Source organism: Chlorocebus sabaeus, chromosome 21, assembly GCF_047675955.1.
Source record: "Chlorocebus sabaeus isolate Y175 chromosome 21, mChlSab1.0.hap1, whole genome shotgun sequence".
Classification (NCBI taxonomy): Eukaryota; Metazoa; Chordata; class Mammalia; order Primates; family Cercopithecidae; genus Chlorocebus; species Chlorocebus sabaeus.
Window position 1 is genome coordinate 45,336,701 of NC_132924.1, and position 15,002 is coordinate 45,351,702.

General features: G+C 42.0%; 1 protein-coding gene and 1 long non-coding RNA gene across 8 annotated transcripts in view; one reads left to right on the plus strand and one right to left on the minus strand.

Annotated features, from left to right (window-relative positions):
• LOC119626258 (uncharacterized) overlaps nucleotides 1-1,451 on the minus strand; it is a 93,245-nt gene extending 91,794 nt beyond the window's left edge. The window contains exon 1 of one of the 5 annotated variants that reach the window (XR_012090352.1): nucleotides 795-1,451. This is a non-coding gene — a long non-coding RNA (uncharacterized lncRNA). The remainder of the gene's footprint in view (nucleotides 1-794) is intronic. The other 4 variants (XR_005242439.2, XR_005242441.2, XR_005242440.2 and 1 more) reach the window with 4 other exon arrangements.
• The window catches only part of CRPPA (CDP-L-ribitol pyrophosphorylase A), a 330,079-nt gene continuing 315,312 nt past the window's right edge, over nucleotides 236-15,002 (plus strand). For all 3 annotated transcript variants that reach the window (XM_007981984.3, XM_038004687.2, XM_073009080.1), the window contains exon 1: nucleotides 236-705. In XM_007981984.3, the coding sequence (XP_007980175.1) occupies nucleotides 449-705 (257 nt within the window). In that variant the 5' untranslated portion in view covers nucleotides 236-448. The remainder of the gene's footprint in view (nucleotides 706-15,002) is intronic.

Here is a 15,002-nt window from a genome sequence, read left to right on the forward strand (position 1 = left end):
TGAATCTCAATCTCTTCCAAAATTTTAAAGCAGGGAGGAATGGGACAGAGGCTTGACCTCTCCTGCATACTCATGGCCCTTAAGTATCTGCGATCTTTAGATATGTAGGGCATGCTGACACTTCCACTGGCGGCGACAGCTGGGCCTGCCCGGGGGAAGCGCAGAGCGGGCAAGTCAGCCCTCCCGGAGGCGCTGGGCCCGGGTGCGGAGGCCGCAGCCGCGCCGCGAGGGCAGATCGGTAGCCTCAGCTGCTGCCGCGGCTGTCGGGATCGTCCCCTGCGGGGCAGCAACAGCGAGGCTCCGGCGGCTCACGGGGGCGCCTTCTGCTTGCGCGCTCCGCGTCCCTCTCCGTGGTCTGCCCTTCACCCCGCGACCCCGGCCGAGGGTGGGAGCAGCGTGGGGTCGCATCGGCCCGGGGCTAGCGTGGTTTGCCGCTCCGTCCGCAGCCATGGAGCCCGGGCCGCCTGGCAGTTCCGGGCCCGCGGAGCCGGGTCCTTGCCTGAGTGGTCAGCGCGGCGCGGACCACGCGGCTTCCGCCTCCCTGCAGAGCGCGGCCGGGACCGAGCCCGGGCGCCACTCGCTCGCCGTGGCAGCCGTGTTGCCTGCCGGGGGGTGCGGGGAGAGGATGGGTGTCCCCACCCCGAAGCAATTCTGCCCCATCCTGGAGAGACCGCTCATCAGCTACACCCTACAGGCCCTGGAAAGGTAATACGTAGCTGGGCTCGCCCCGCGGTTCCTAGGGGCCCGGCCTCCCACTCCCCGCCCTGCCGCTGCTCTAGCGCTGGCACTTTCACCTCGGGAACTGCCGGGCCGGGCTCAGTTATTCAGGCTAGAGCTCTGTTCCCTCCAGCGTTCCAGAGATGGGAAGCTCTGGAGACCGATGGGCACGAAAGCTGCAGCTGCCCCACAGAACCCTTTACGTTCCCAAGCAGATGAGGTGGTGGGGAAGGCCCGGCGTGTGGCGCCGGATTAGAGAGTGCATGGGTTGGGACTAGGCAATTTGGAGTTCTAGCTGTGGGGCCTAAAGAGAAGCTGTGCCGGTAGTCTCGCGGTCCTGGGGCTCTGCCTCCGCGCATGCGTGGATTGAGTTGTACGTGCACACCTGTTTCCAGGGTTGTGTTGGTTTTTTTCATTCATTTACCAAGCACCCTCTGTGAGACAGACTGCGCTAATTACTAGGTGCTGCAGGAGGGGAGAGGAGCAGAATTTAATAACCTTTCAGTGGTGGAAAGGGCTTTAATCCTGAATCCTAAGATAAAGGTCATACCCCCTTTATCTTAGAAGAGGCACTGAAGTTAACTAGCTGAGGAAATGAAGGAGACAGAGGGAATGGGATAGGGAGGACTAGGGGAACAGTAGTGAGGAGCTGAGGAAGTGAAATGGAGGGGTATGTTATAATATTAACTTACTTTGTTTTTAGCCCTGAGTAATGAGTTGGAGCTTGGGGCGGGGGAGCAGGGGTGGGAAGCAGCGGCATTACAAATATCCACATAGTTCTGAACTTTTCTGAAGCCAGTGGGGAGCTGTGGTAGTTTGTGAAGCCTTGAACTGATGCGAACCGTTTGCATTTCAAGATAGATGTCATCCTTTAGCATACACAGCCTTTGCAGGAGGTTTTGAAAACCGAGCTAGTGAGGTTCTAGTCCAAGGGAAGTGGCACGTTCTCCAGTAAGGAGCCCCACGCAAACCCTCACATATGCTTCAAAAGCCAAAAGGTTCAAGTTGTTTTGTAACCACCCAACGGGTTCGCCTTGCCACTGCCTAAACAGACCCGATTTATCAAGACGGGAATTGCAATGAGAAAGAGTAATTCACGCAGAGTCGGCTGTGCGGGACATTGGAGTTTTATTATTACTCAAATCGGTCTCAAATTATTACTCAAAAAATTATTACTCAAAATTATTATCAAATGGAACATTTCGGGATCGGAGTTTTTAAAGATAATTTGGTGGTTAGAGACTTGGGAAGTGGGGAGTGCTAATTGGTCAGCTTGGAGATGGGGGTCCAAGTGAGGTCTTCTTGGTGTCTTCTGTTCCTGGGTGGGATGGCAGAACTGGTTGAGACACGTTACTGGTCGGGGTGGTGTCAGCTGATTCATGGAGAGAGAAGGGTCTGTAAAATATCTCAAGCACTGACCTTAGGTTTTACAATAGTGATGTTATCCCCAGGAGCAATTTGGAGAGGTTCAGACTCTTGCAGCCAGAGGCTGCGTGACCCCTAAACTGTAATTTCTAATCTTGTAGCTAATTTGTTAGTCCAATGAAGGCAGACTGGTCCCCAGGCAAGAAGGGGGTCTTTTCGGGAAAGGGCTATTATCAATTTTGTTTGAGTCAAACCATAAACTAAATTCCTTCCCAAGGTTAGTTTGGCCTACGCCAAGGTATGAACAAGGACAGCTTAATGGTTAGAAGCAAGATGGAGTCAGTTAGGACTGATCTTTCACTGTCCTTATTTCCTCAGTTATAGTTTTCACAAAGGCGGTTTCAGGTTCTCATATGACTATTTTACTTTTTGAATATTGGAGTTTGAAAAATGGAAGTGTAAAGAGCCATAATCACCGATTTATGTAATCATCCCAAAGATTACATCTGAAACTCAAATTTTGAAATGATTCCAGTTGCAATATTCCATTTCTCTGGGTAATGGGGGGAGGGGTCCCTGAAACCATTTCATGAACCACTTACCTATAATATTCCAGTGCCATGAACATCATGACAACATAGCTCATATATGCAGGCATTTCTATGGGACACAATGGTTCTTGGCCAGCAGGATATTTGTCTGCTTGGTAATTAGCTATAGGGATTATAGTCACTTTTACACTAAACTTTTCTCCCGTGGAGAAAACTTTTGCATTAACTTGAATTTTTTGTCATCTTCTGAGGCAGCCTAAGATAGGTGGACACTAAAAATCTCACTGATATGGTTTGGCTGTGTCCCCACTCAAAAATCTCATCTTGAATTTTAATCCCCGTAATCCTGCGTGTTAAGGAAGAAATCAGGTGGAGGTAATTGAAACACGGGGCAGAGATCAGGTGGAGGTAATTGAATCATGGGACTGGTTTCCCCCATGCTGGTCTCTTGATAGTGAGTTCTCATGAGATCTGGTAGTTTTATAGGTGTTTGGTAGTTCCTCCTGTGTTCATTCTCCTTCCTGCCGCCTTGTTAAGAAGACACCTTCTTTTCCCTTCACCTTCTACCATGCTTGTAAGTTTCCTGAGGCCTCCCCAGCCATGCTGAACTGTGCGTCAATTAAACCTCTTTCCTTTATAAATAACTCAATCTTGGGCAGTTCTTTGTAGCAGTGTGAAAACAGACTAATACTCACTTTTAAGGGAAAAGAACGTTTGGAAAGGCCTTGTTTATGGAAAATAAAACGCTTGTCTTCCACTTTTACTTAATTGATAACAGCAGTCACAAAATCCTAATAGCAATAGTAACTCATCAAAATTTTCATTCTGAAATATTTCATGGCTCCTTTTTATCACTATTATGTCTGAAGAACTTATGGAACATGATTATAGTTTGGGTATATCCTAGGAAGTCCATGGAAAGGTTGCTTTATAGCAGTGTGTGGGTGCTGCTTGGCTGTTTGCCAAGTGAAAGCCCCTATCTCCTTCTGTAAAAGATCAACCCTACAGACTGTTGATAGTTTTCTTAGGGTGTGGTGCCAAAAGTCTTCAGTCACTTCATTAAAAAAAATAATTTATACAAATTCAAATAAGGAAAAGGACATGGAAGTATAAAATGCCTTATAAGACTACTTTTTTGCTCTGTTGAGAAATTATGCATGCTTTTTACTTATTAAAGAGAAACTACAGTTCTCATTGTCCCAAATAAGAAAAACAATGGGTGTTACCACTGTCAGTCATCTAGGTTATTCTGAGAGAATGTCATTTCTTGTTTTTCAAGAGCTGTATGTGATGCCCCAAAGTTGATTTTTTTTTATAACTTCTATTTTAGATTCAGAGGGTGTGTGTGTATATTTATTACCTGGATATATTGTGTGATGCTGAAGTTTAGGGTATGGCTGATCCTATCACCCATGTAATGAGTGTAGTACTGAATAGTTTTTCACCTTTGCCCCCTCCCTCCTCCCTCGAATAACCCCCAGTGTCTATTGTTGACATCTTTTTTTTTTTCATACTTTAAGTTCTAGGGTACATGTGCATAATGTGCAGGTTTGTTACATATGTATACATGTTCCATGTTGGTGTGCTGCACCCATCAACTCGTCAGCACCCATCAACTCGTCATTTACATCAGGTATAACTCCCAATGCTATCCTTCCCCGCTTCCCCCTCCCCACCGTAGGCCCTGGTGTATGATGTTGACATCTTTATGTCCATGAGTACCCATTGTACCCTTGTGAGAACTTGTGGTATTTGGTTTTCTGTTCCTCTGTTAATTTGCTTAGAATAATGACCCCCAGCTGCAATCATGTTGCTGCAAAGAACTTGATTTTGTTCTTTTTATGGCTACATAGTATTCCATAGTGTATACATACCATATTGTCTTTATCCAACCCACCATTGATGGGCACCTAGGTTGATTCCCTGTGTTTGCTATTGTGAATAGCACTGTGATGACCATGGTGCATGCATCTTTTTGGTAGAAGTATTTGTTCTCTTTTGGATATATACCCACTAATGAGATTGCTGGGTTGAATGGTAGTTCTGTTTTCAGTTCTTTGCGAAATCTCCAAACTTCTTTCCACAGTGGCTGAACTAATTGACTTTCCCAGTAACACTGTATACATGATCCCCTTTTCTCTGCAACCTTGCCAGCATCTGTTTTTTTGACTTTTTCTTAATAGTCATCCTGACTGGTGTGAGATGGTATCTCATTGTGGTTTTGATTTGCATTTGTGACTAGTGATGTGGAACATTTTTTTGTTTGTTGGATACTTGTATGTTGTCTTCTGAGAAGTGTTTGTTCGTGTCATTTGTGCATTTTTAATGTGTGTATTTGTTTTTTGCTGGTTCAATTGTTTAAAGTTCCTTATAGATTCTGGATATTAGTTTTTGCACTCTCAAGCAAAGGCCTGTTGACTCTGATAGTTTCTTTTGCTGTGCAGAAGCTCTTTTGTTTTTTTGGAGATAGGGTCTCACTGTGCTACCCAGGCTGGGGTGCAGTGGCAGGATTTCAGCTCACTGCACCCTCAACCTCCTGGGCTCAAGCAGTCCTCCCACTTCAGGCCCTCAAGTAACTGGGACTGCAGTCATGTGCCACCATGCCCAGATAATTTTTTTTGTATGTTTTGTAGAAATGGGGTTTCGCCATGTTGGCCAGGCTGTTCAGGCTGGTCTTGAGCTCCTGAGCTCAGGTGACCCACCTGCTTCGGCCTCACAGAGTGCTGGGATTACAAGTGTGAGTCACCGCACCTGGCTGCTGTGCAGAAGCTGTTTAGTTTAAATTGCTTTCAGTTGTCAATTTTTGTTTTTGTTGCAGTTGCTTTTGAGGACTTAGAAATTCTTTCCCAAGGCTGATCCCCAGAATGGTGTTTCCAAGGTTTTCTTCTAGGATTCTTATAGTTTGAGGTCTTCCATTTAAATATTTAATCTATCTCAAGTTAATTTTTGTGTATGGTGAGAGGCGTAGGGGTCCAGTTTTATTCCTCTGGATATGGTTAGCCAGCTATCCTACCAACGTTTATGGAATAGGGAGGCCTTTTCCCCAAAATTACCTATTTTTGTCAACTTTATTTCTGAGTTCTCTGTTCTGTTCCATTGGGCTGTGTCTATTGTGAACTGGTACTGTGCTGTTTGGGTTACTGTAGCCTTCTAGTATAGTTTGAAATTGATGCCCTGAATTTGACTTCAAAATTCTTTTTATTTGCCCCTCATAAGTAAGGATTTTCTTTGCCCAAACTTTTGCTATCTCACTAATAGAGGGTTGAGAAATTGTGTGTACTTTTTAAATATCTCACCTAAGAAATTCAAACTGCCGTCGAAAATAACTTATGGGTTGATTTGTCTTTTGGAATTTTGAACAAAATCTAATTGGGGACTACAAAAGAAAAGGGAGAAACTTCTGAACTTTGGCCCCAAATTCCTAAATTCGGATAGGGAATTGTGAAGAAGCATGACCAGTCTTGCCTCTAGTTAAAGACTGCCACTTATACATACATTTGTTTCCACTACTTCCTTGACCCACCTAAAGGAGCTAAAAATGTATACCTACAGAAGCGAGAAAGAATGAGAGGAAGTGCAGCAGATAAGAAGTACTAATAAACTCAGCACGGTGGTAACCTAATCAGATTTAATGAACCCAGGAAAGCTAAAACATAAGCCTTCAGGTAGAACTTCAGTTAAGGTAGAACTTCTCAGGAAGTAAGATGATTAAAGTTATACGACCTTGAAAAAGTATAGGCATCAGAGGCACAGGGTATCTCTGAAGGTGGAGTAGAACACTGAAAAGGGGACACCTGATTGAATCCTTGAAAAGGAAGAGTAAAACTCCCAGATCTTTAACAGATACTGAGGCTTATTCTCTGGCTGAGAATTAGCACAGCTAATGACGTGAGTTAGGTGCTCTATGGCAGTGGGGGAATTAAGAGAGACTACATTTTGATACAATGAGATCGTTAGTGCCTAAGGTAGATGACTCAAGGAAGTTTTCAACATTTCAGACATGCCATATATTAAAGTAGTTATTCTTCTAAAATCAAGGAGTTGGAGGAGTCATTGAAAGAAATCCATTTTGTGAATTGACTGGAACTTCAGATTGCTTGTCCATTTTCCTTTTGACAAAATCAGAAAAGTTTTTTTAGTTTAGTCAAGTTCTACTTTGTGCCATTGAAACTGCTTAGAAAACTACTTATCAGATTAAATGAGATTAAAAAGTACCTCTGAGGCCGGGCGCGGTCGCTCAAGCCTGTAATCCCAGCACTTTGGGAGGCCGAGACGGGTGGATCACGAGGTCAAGAGATCGAGACCATCCTGGTTAACCCGGTGAAACCCCGTCTCTACTAAAAAATACAAAAAACTAGTCAGGCGAGGTGGCGGGCGCGTGTAGTCCCAGCTACTCGGGAGGAGCTTGCAGTGAGCCGAGATTGTGCCACTGCACTCCAGCCTGGGCGACAGAGCGAGACTCCGTCTCAAAAAAAAAAAAAAAAAAAAAAAGTACCTCTGAACCCACCACTATCTGAGGCATGTTGGCTAAAGGCTCTGAGAAAATGGAGATTTACAGCTAAGTATTTAATATATCAACATTATGTTGTTTGTGGATATATTTGTATATTATGATTAAGCATCATGTACATGTATAGACATACGTATTAGTATATATGAATGTGTGTATAGGTTAATATACTCCAATCTTAAAGAATGGTAGTCCAGAATTGTGCATATGGATATTACTAGGAAGGATCACTTAACAACTCATTTCTACTTTACGCTGGGAACTAGACCCTTTCAGAAGTTGATTAAAAATGTTTCTAGGATTTCAAAAATTGTTTTGGCTTTTTAACTGAACTGAAATATAATTATTGAACCCCAGGTTATAAACTAAAGGGAATTTTAGTTTTCACCTTTTACTAACAAGAAACTGAGATTAGGGGTACTAATCCCTTAGATAACTATTGCTTTGTGACCTGAGTTTCTGTAAAGATATATTGCTCCAAGAAATCAGATGACAGTGGTGGTGTTGGCAGGGGCATAAACCCTCTGACAAACCGTAACATTCACTCACAATTTATAAATTCATGTATCTAGATTTTACTGTTTTAAAAAATGTATTCCCTGGATCTGTTGTAGGAGGCAAAAATTCCTGCCAGTAATCTAATTTCTGGTTTAAATATACAAGGAAAGCATCATGGGGTGTGTGTGTGTGTGTGTATGTGTGTGTGTTTGTGTGTGTGTGTGTGCGCGCGCTGGGGTTGGGGGTGGTCAACCTGAAATAGCTGAAAAATAGACTAAGATGACAACTACAACGAAAGGGAGTAAGAAAGGCAAACTTTGGCCATGCTTATTCAGACTTGGTGATGAGTTGGGTAGGGGGTGGGAATTCCTGACAGTGGATTTGAACAAGGTCTGGCAGGGCTTTCCTCATAGTTCATGAGGTTTTCGAACTCTTAGATGGAGGACAATGCTCGAGGTAACTTTTTCGTTTAGATGGTTTCATGCTTTCAAAGTTTGTTATGACTCGGCCTCCCCTATAAATCTATTGGAAAATGTGCTGTTCCACTGATCAGAAAGTATTCTAGACCTTATGATAGTCGCGTGTATCATTGTGTGTTAATCTATTGGCAATGATTCATGTTTCAGAATCTTTTCAGTTTGGCTAGAGTGAATTAGTCTCCTTGAGTCAGACAACTCCAGGTAAATTTTGGGGAGAAAAATCAGTTTTGTAGATCTGTATGTGTTTATATTATGGAAACTAAATCTTCAGGTTGAGATTGGGGTTGGAAATTAATGAAAGTCTATGTTTCATTATTGTTTAAGACTCCATAGTGTGTGTTTCAGTATATTAGCTTAGTTTTTCAAAAAAACTTTTCTTCATTTATTCAATTTGTTTTCTTGTGTACTTTTGCATATTCTGTCCTAGATTTTGGAAAACCACAGCAAATTCTGTTGAACAAGATATACAAGTAAAGATATAACTGTTAGTCCAGATGAACAATGTTGATCACTTGAATTAGGCTGAGATAACAGAAATGGAGTAGAGAAGACAGGAGAAATATTTAGGAGCTAGTGTTGATAGCTCTTAGTGATTAACTGTATTAGAGGTTCAGAATGAGAAAGGAATGCTTTTAGTTGCGTGGTTAGATGAATTTGACTTAAAATTTTGTCTCAAGGCTTCCTTAATAAAACGGTCAAGTTTGAGTCATGGGACTTGTATTTTGTATAGATCAGATGATTAGAGGTCAGTTTCACATTTCCAAAAGACCCCATGAAACACCTTAAAAATAAGTGATAAGACCAAGGCAGGTAGGCTGAGGCCTGACAACTGGCAGCCTTCGTGGGCCATAGCAGGAAGGCTTGACATTGCAAAGGTAATCCAAGAGCCAGCCCCATCATGCCAATTCAATATTTTGCTGCTAAAACGTCAGGGTCGGTATGGAGACATAGAGATCTATGAATTATGTCCACAGTACAATCCAGAGGCCAAGTTTCCGTGAAGGCTGCCATGGAAATGAGCAGCAGCTGCCACTGTCCCCTTGCAGCCAAAGTCTGCAGACTGGATGAGAGGGCTTTCAGAGGTGTTAACAGGGACTGATCCTTCCCATCTGTTTCATAAAGCATTTGTTAAAATGTTCTGTTCCCAACTGATCTGTTAAAACTGTCTGGGCCGAGTATTCCTGTAAGCAATATTTGTTATTCCAAGAGAAAATAACTTTTGAGTTACTATGTTTCTTCCTCAATGTCTGTAGGTGTAATAGAGCTTAAGGCTAGGTTCCTATTTGCCTATGGAATGTGCTAGAAAGGAAATATTCAGGAGAACTTGACATAATTAGACTGCTGAGGGTTTGGTGTGGACTTGTCCTCAGTTAAGAGGTAAACTAGATCTCTTTATTCAGCAAATATTTGATCGGTAGGCACTGTGTGAGGTACTTAAGGTCTTTTTCAGTCCCATGATTTTACATTATTAAATTTTAATACTGTAAAAGACTTTTAATTCTATAACTAGAAAAGAATGTGAATAAATCCTTAGAAATACAAACAGTACTTAAAAAGACTTGCAAGTACTAGGTGTATGCTTGGTTGCTGACCAAAATAGCTTTATAAGCCTGCTATCTCTGAAGAGTGTTCTAAAACAGTGTTTTCCAAACTTTTTTTGTGACCTGTTACAAGAATTACATTTTTGCCTCATGGCTCAGTGACAAACACATATTTACTTACACACTCACACACATTTGAAAGAAAATTCTTGAAAATAACCTATCTCTGTGCTATGCATTTTAATTTTTCTGTTCTATTTCCATTTCATTTACCCAACAATGTTGGTCTAAAACGTACTATAAACTGATTTTATGACACTCTAATGGGACCCAAAATCGGCAGTTTGAGAAATATTGGTTTAAAATGCCGTTTTCTGTTTGGAGTCTCATACAATTGTTTGAAATAGTGTAAGGCCATAAGTGTCTGTTTGGAGTCTCATACAATTGTTTGAAATAGTGTAAGGCCATAAGTGTAAGGCCAAAGTACATCTACTTTGGCTGTTTTCTCTCTGATGGAACAGAGAATTTGAGTTATTTTAAGGCAATCTAGTAAAATTGGGAGTTAATTCATTGAATAGATATTTGAATGATTACTTTATGTCAAGTATTATCCTATCTTCCTCTTAATTCTTCATCATATTTTAACATTTTAAGTCAATGTAAATTTTCTTTAAAAAGCAGTAACCTGATTTCTTTAAAAGTTTAACCATTTTTTTCTGGTAGAATATACTATGAAAAGTAACAGGCGAATAGTTTAGAGGACAAATTGTAATCTTTCCTTTAAAAATACTACTGATTTAGTTGAACACGTACTTATAACTCCTATATTAAAAAGGGAACATGTCACACTAATAAATAGCTGAAGTATGTATGAAATGCTTTTTGTAGCTTTCTGTAAATCTAAGAGCAGTTTTTATGCCTAATTATTCAAGCATTCTCCTATTTATTTAACAGATACTTACTGACACGTGGTTGAGAAGTTAGGAATTCTGTCAGTCTTTGTTCATTACTGATTCACCAGTATCTAGTATAGTGCCTGGCAAATGTTTGTTACTTAATTGATGTCTGTTGAATGACTAAATGAACACAAGAAAGAATACCTACTTCTGCTTGAGTTACAAGAAATTTTAAGACACTTGAGCGCTTTTGATTATAAAAGCAGGAATGTTATGTGTTTCAACCTTAATATAAATGAAGTGCTGTAGACACAATGATCCAAAATGATTTTTTCTCTCCTGGATTTTCCACCTTCCTCTCAGAGACAGTGTTGATGCATTATTTACAGAAGCTAAAGTTATAGGCTCCAAAGTCAGACTGGAGGTCACAGTTTGGTCCCTTAGTTTCTGAGCTGTGTGATTATGGGCAGGTTACTGCCTGTGTCCTCATGAGTAAAGCTGAGATGATGATAATATGCTTTATAGAGCTGATATGGATATTGAGATATTGCAGGCGAAATAGTCTACACATTGATTGCCTGGTACCTAGCAAACATTCCATATGTTGTAGGTGTTATTTCTACCATGTTACGGAAAGTTGAGTATGTGGTAAGTTCTGGGACATGGTTTTTGCTTTCTATGAGTTGGCAGCCTAGTGAGGAAAATAAAGTTATAAACAGAGTGCAGTATAGTCCTTAAGACTCTATGTGTATAAGCTGTCTGCCAACTGAGAAGCGGGGATGTTGTATGCAGAATGGCAGTCAGGGAAAGCTTCCTGGAGGGAGCCATCTCTGAACTGAGAACTGACGAGTAAGTAGGACTTGGGCAGGGCCGGCAGGGAGGTGGGGCAGTTAGGGAGGAGAGAGAGATGGGGACAGTGTTGAGAGGCCAGGTAAGCAGCGCATGCAAATACCTGAGTGTGAGAGATTGCCTTCCCTTCAGGGAGCACTGGGTGTGACAGTAAGAGGGCAGGGAAGAGACCAAGTGATGTGCATGAAGTAGGCTGAGGTCAGGTCTTGAAGGGTCTTGCCCAAGAGCCAGCAGGGGATGACCTCAGATTTGTGCTTGAGAAAGATCATCTAGAAGTGGTGAGAATGGATTGTATTGGGATAAGAAGAGTAAGAGGAAACAACTGAGGGGCTAGTGCAGTAAATTATGGTAGAGATAACCGTCTGGGTCACAGCTGTGGCAGTGGAGCCAGAACCTTGGGAAATCCCACGTTTAAGAGGGATTGAAGAACTGTTGCTCACCACTTGCTAGTAACTTTAATTTGAAACTGTGAGTGTAGTGTAAGTTCTGCAATTGCTAAATTTGCAATGAAAGGCCTAGGAAATGGACTACAAAACAAAGGACAACCCACGTTTAGTCTTATTCCAGAATCACTTCCATTGCCTGTATAGATTACTACAGATTGTTCTTTGGAGTTCTGAATTGAATTATTTTTGATTGTGATTAAAATCCTCCCAAGGTGTGTGAAACATGAAAGTAATCTCAGCTCTCAAGGGGCCTTAGGACCTAGAAATCAGAGCAGAGAGTCAAATACCTAGAAACAAAACAATCAACAAAATCACAGTGCATAGGGAATGCTGTTTTCATTCTTAGATTTATTTATATATTTGTAGCTAGTCGGGGTAATGAGAGCCTCCTTTGTTTTCATAATCCTTGAGACTATGCTGTGTTGTAAGATGTTATACTGCCCCCGGTAGATGAGGCAGACTAGAATCATTTTCAACAAATAATGTACTGAGCACCCACTAGGAGTTAGGTGTAAGGCAATGGACAAAGCAGACATTGTCTCTATGATGGAGCCTAATTCTAGAAGAGGAAATAAAATGAAATGATGTATTATTTTGAAAAATGGTAAAAATTTCTTACTGCTTCTTTTTTTTTTTAAGAATAAGATGGTAGTATAGAAAAAAGTAACGTCTTTGTATATTCTGATCTTTTTGTCTCTTGTATGAGAGATTGTGTAGAGGTATTGTAAAGATTACAAGAGTTGAAATATAAAAAATGTTTAAGACATAGTGCTTAATTTATATTGCCTATTATTATGTGATACTTGTCTTATTTTGCTACTTTTTCTTCCTGACTCATGTAGATGGTTACCTCTAGAATAGACTATCTCTAAAACGCCATATACCAGCTCCACCTGGTACCCAGGTGACCATCATTGCATTGCCCAGATTACAGCAGCCACCTCCTAACTGGTCTCTCTGCATCCTTTCTCTCTTTGCTGAATCCTTTCTCCTCCCTGCAGTCAGAGTAAACTTTATGCTCTTGTGATTCCTATTGCTGCTGTAAAAATTACCACAAACTGAATGGCTTAAAACCACATTCTCTTAAAATTTTGGAGGTCAGAAGTCTCAATTTAGTTTCACTGTGCTGTGTCAAGGTGTTGGCAAAACTGCATTCCTTCTGGAAGATTTGGGGTAGTATCCATTTCCTTGCCTTTCTCTAAATTCTTGAGGCTGGCCATGGATGGGGCTCACTCCTATAATCCCAGCACTTTGGGAGGTTGAGGTGGGTGGATCACCTGAGGTCAGGAGTTAGAGACCAACCTGGCCAGTATGGTGAAACCTCATCTCGACTGAAAATACAAAACTTAGCCAGGTGTGGTGGCAGGTGCCTGTAATCCCAGTTACTTGGGAGGCTGAGGCAGGAGAATTCGTTGAACCTGGGAGTCAGAGGTTGCAGTGAGCCAAGATTGCACCACTGCACTCCAGCCTGGGTGACAGAGACTCTGTTTCAAAAAACAAAATTCTAGAAGCCACTCATGCTCTTTGGCTTGGGGCCCTGCAATAGTCTAACATCTGCTTCTGTCATCACATCTTCTCCAGTGACTCTCCTGTGACCTCCTTTCCTTTATAAGGACTCTTGTGATTACATTAGATCCACCTAGATAATTCAGGACCATCTCCCTGTTTCAAAATCCTTTATCACCTCTGCAAAGTCCTGTTTGCCATTTAAGGTAATGCAGTCACAGGTTTCATGAGTAAGGAAGTGCACATCTTTCTGGGTTCATTATTCTGTTTACCAAAAACTGCTATTAGAATGTGATGAGTGAGTATTGGTTTTTGGCCTGAGTATACTCACCTGCTTAAAGCTTTTCTATGGCTGCCTATCCTGTTTTTAGGATTAAAGTTTTTAAAACCCCTAGGATTCTGCCTACCTCCTGCCTGGGTCTCCAGGCTCTGCATGGGGCCTTCTCCTCGTTTGGGGGACTCCAGCTCCGCTTCCTCTCAGCCCATGAGGACCTTGCCATGGCCTTTACTTGGACCAGTCCTCTCTCCCTCTCTCCTAGCCCCTTTGCCTGCTTACCTGCCACCCATCCCTTGTGTCTCAATGCAAACTCCCTTTCCTTGTAGAATGCCCCCAAAGCCGCCTCCAGACTGTTTAGCTACTCAGCCTACTTGTTGTTCTGAATGTGGACTTCTTCATTGTGATGATCATGGCTTGCAATTGTTGATTGGTGTTCTTGTTTCGTGTCTGTAAGTTCTGAGGGTTTATTTCTATTGTATCCTCGATAAGTTGTTTTTTTTTTTTTTTTTTTTTTTTTTTGAAGACAGAGTCCTGCTCTGTTGCCCAGGCTAGAGTACGGTGGCACGATCTTGGCTCATTTCAACTTCCACCTCCTGGGTTCAAGTGATTCTCCTGTCTCAGCCTCTTGAGTAGCTGGGATTACAGTTGTGTGCCACCACACCCAGGTAATTTTTTGTTTTTTTGGTAGAGACGGGTTTCACCATGTTGGCCAGGCTGGTCTCGAACTCCTGATCTCAAGTGATCCACCTGCCTCAGCCTCCCAAAGTGCTGGGATTACAGGCATGAGCCACTGTGCCCAGCTGATGCTGATAATGTATTGGTGCTCAATAAAATTTATTAAAGAAATGGGCTTCAAATGAAAAGGCAGTGTCACCTCTAAAGTAGCTCTTGGTTTTGTTCATCAGGGTAGTCTTGTTTTAGCTACAGGCAGAATGGGGTTTTGGGTTGTGGAAAGGATCTGTTCAATAACAAGAGGTAGGAGACATTACTGAGTGAAGCAGCCCAATGTTCACTTTCATTTCTCAGTAAAGGTCATCTTTCTGCAGTAATATTCAGGCCCTTCCATGTCTTTAAAAAGATTCTAAAGACTTAACTGTTTTAGCATGAAAAGTATAGGATCTCATAGGCTAAGAATTAAACATTAATTCTTTATTCAGAATTGATATCATGAGTCAGAGATAGTTGTCTTGGTCTGGGCTTTTGGGCTGTGGTATGTTGAGTCTACAGTGACACTTGCCTCCATTTGCACTGGTGTTCCAGACAAGTCTACCAGACTTGAATGCAGCAGCAACTCAGTAATGTGGACTACTTGCAGTCTAGTATGTCAGTAGGTCCTTCTTTAAGAAAATGTTTTACAGGCTGGGCCC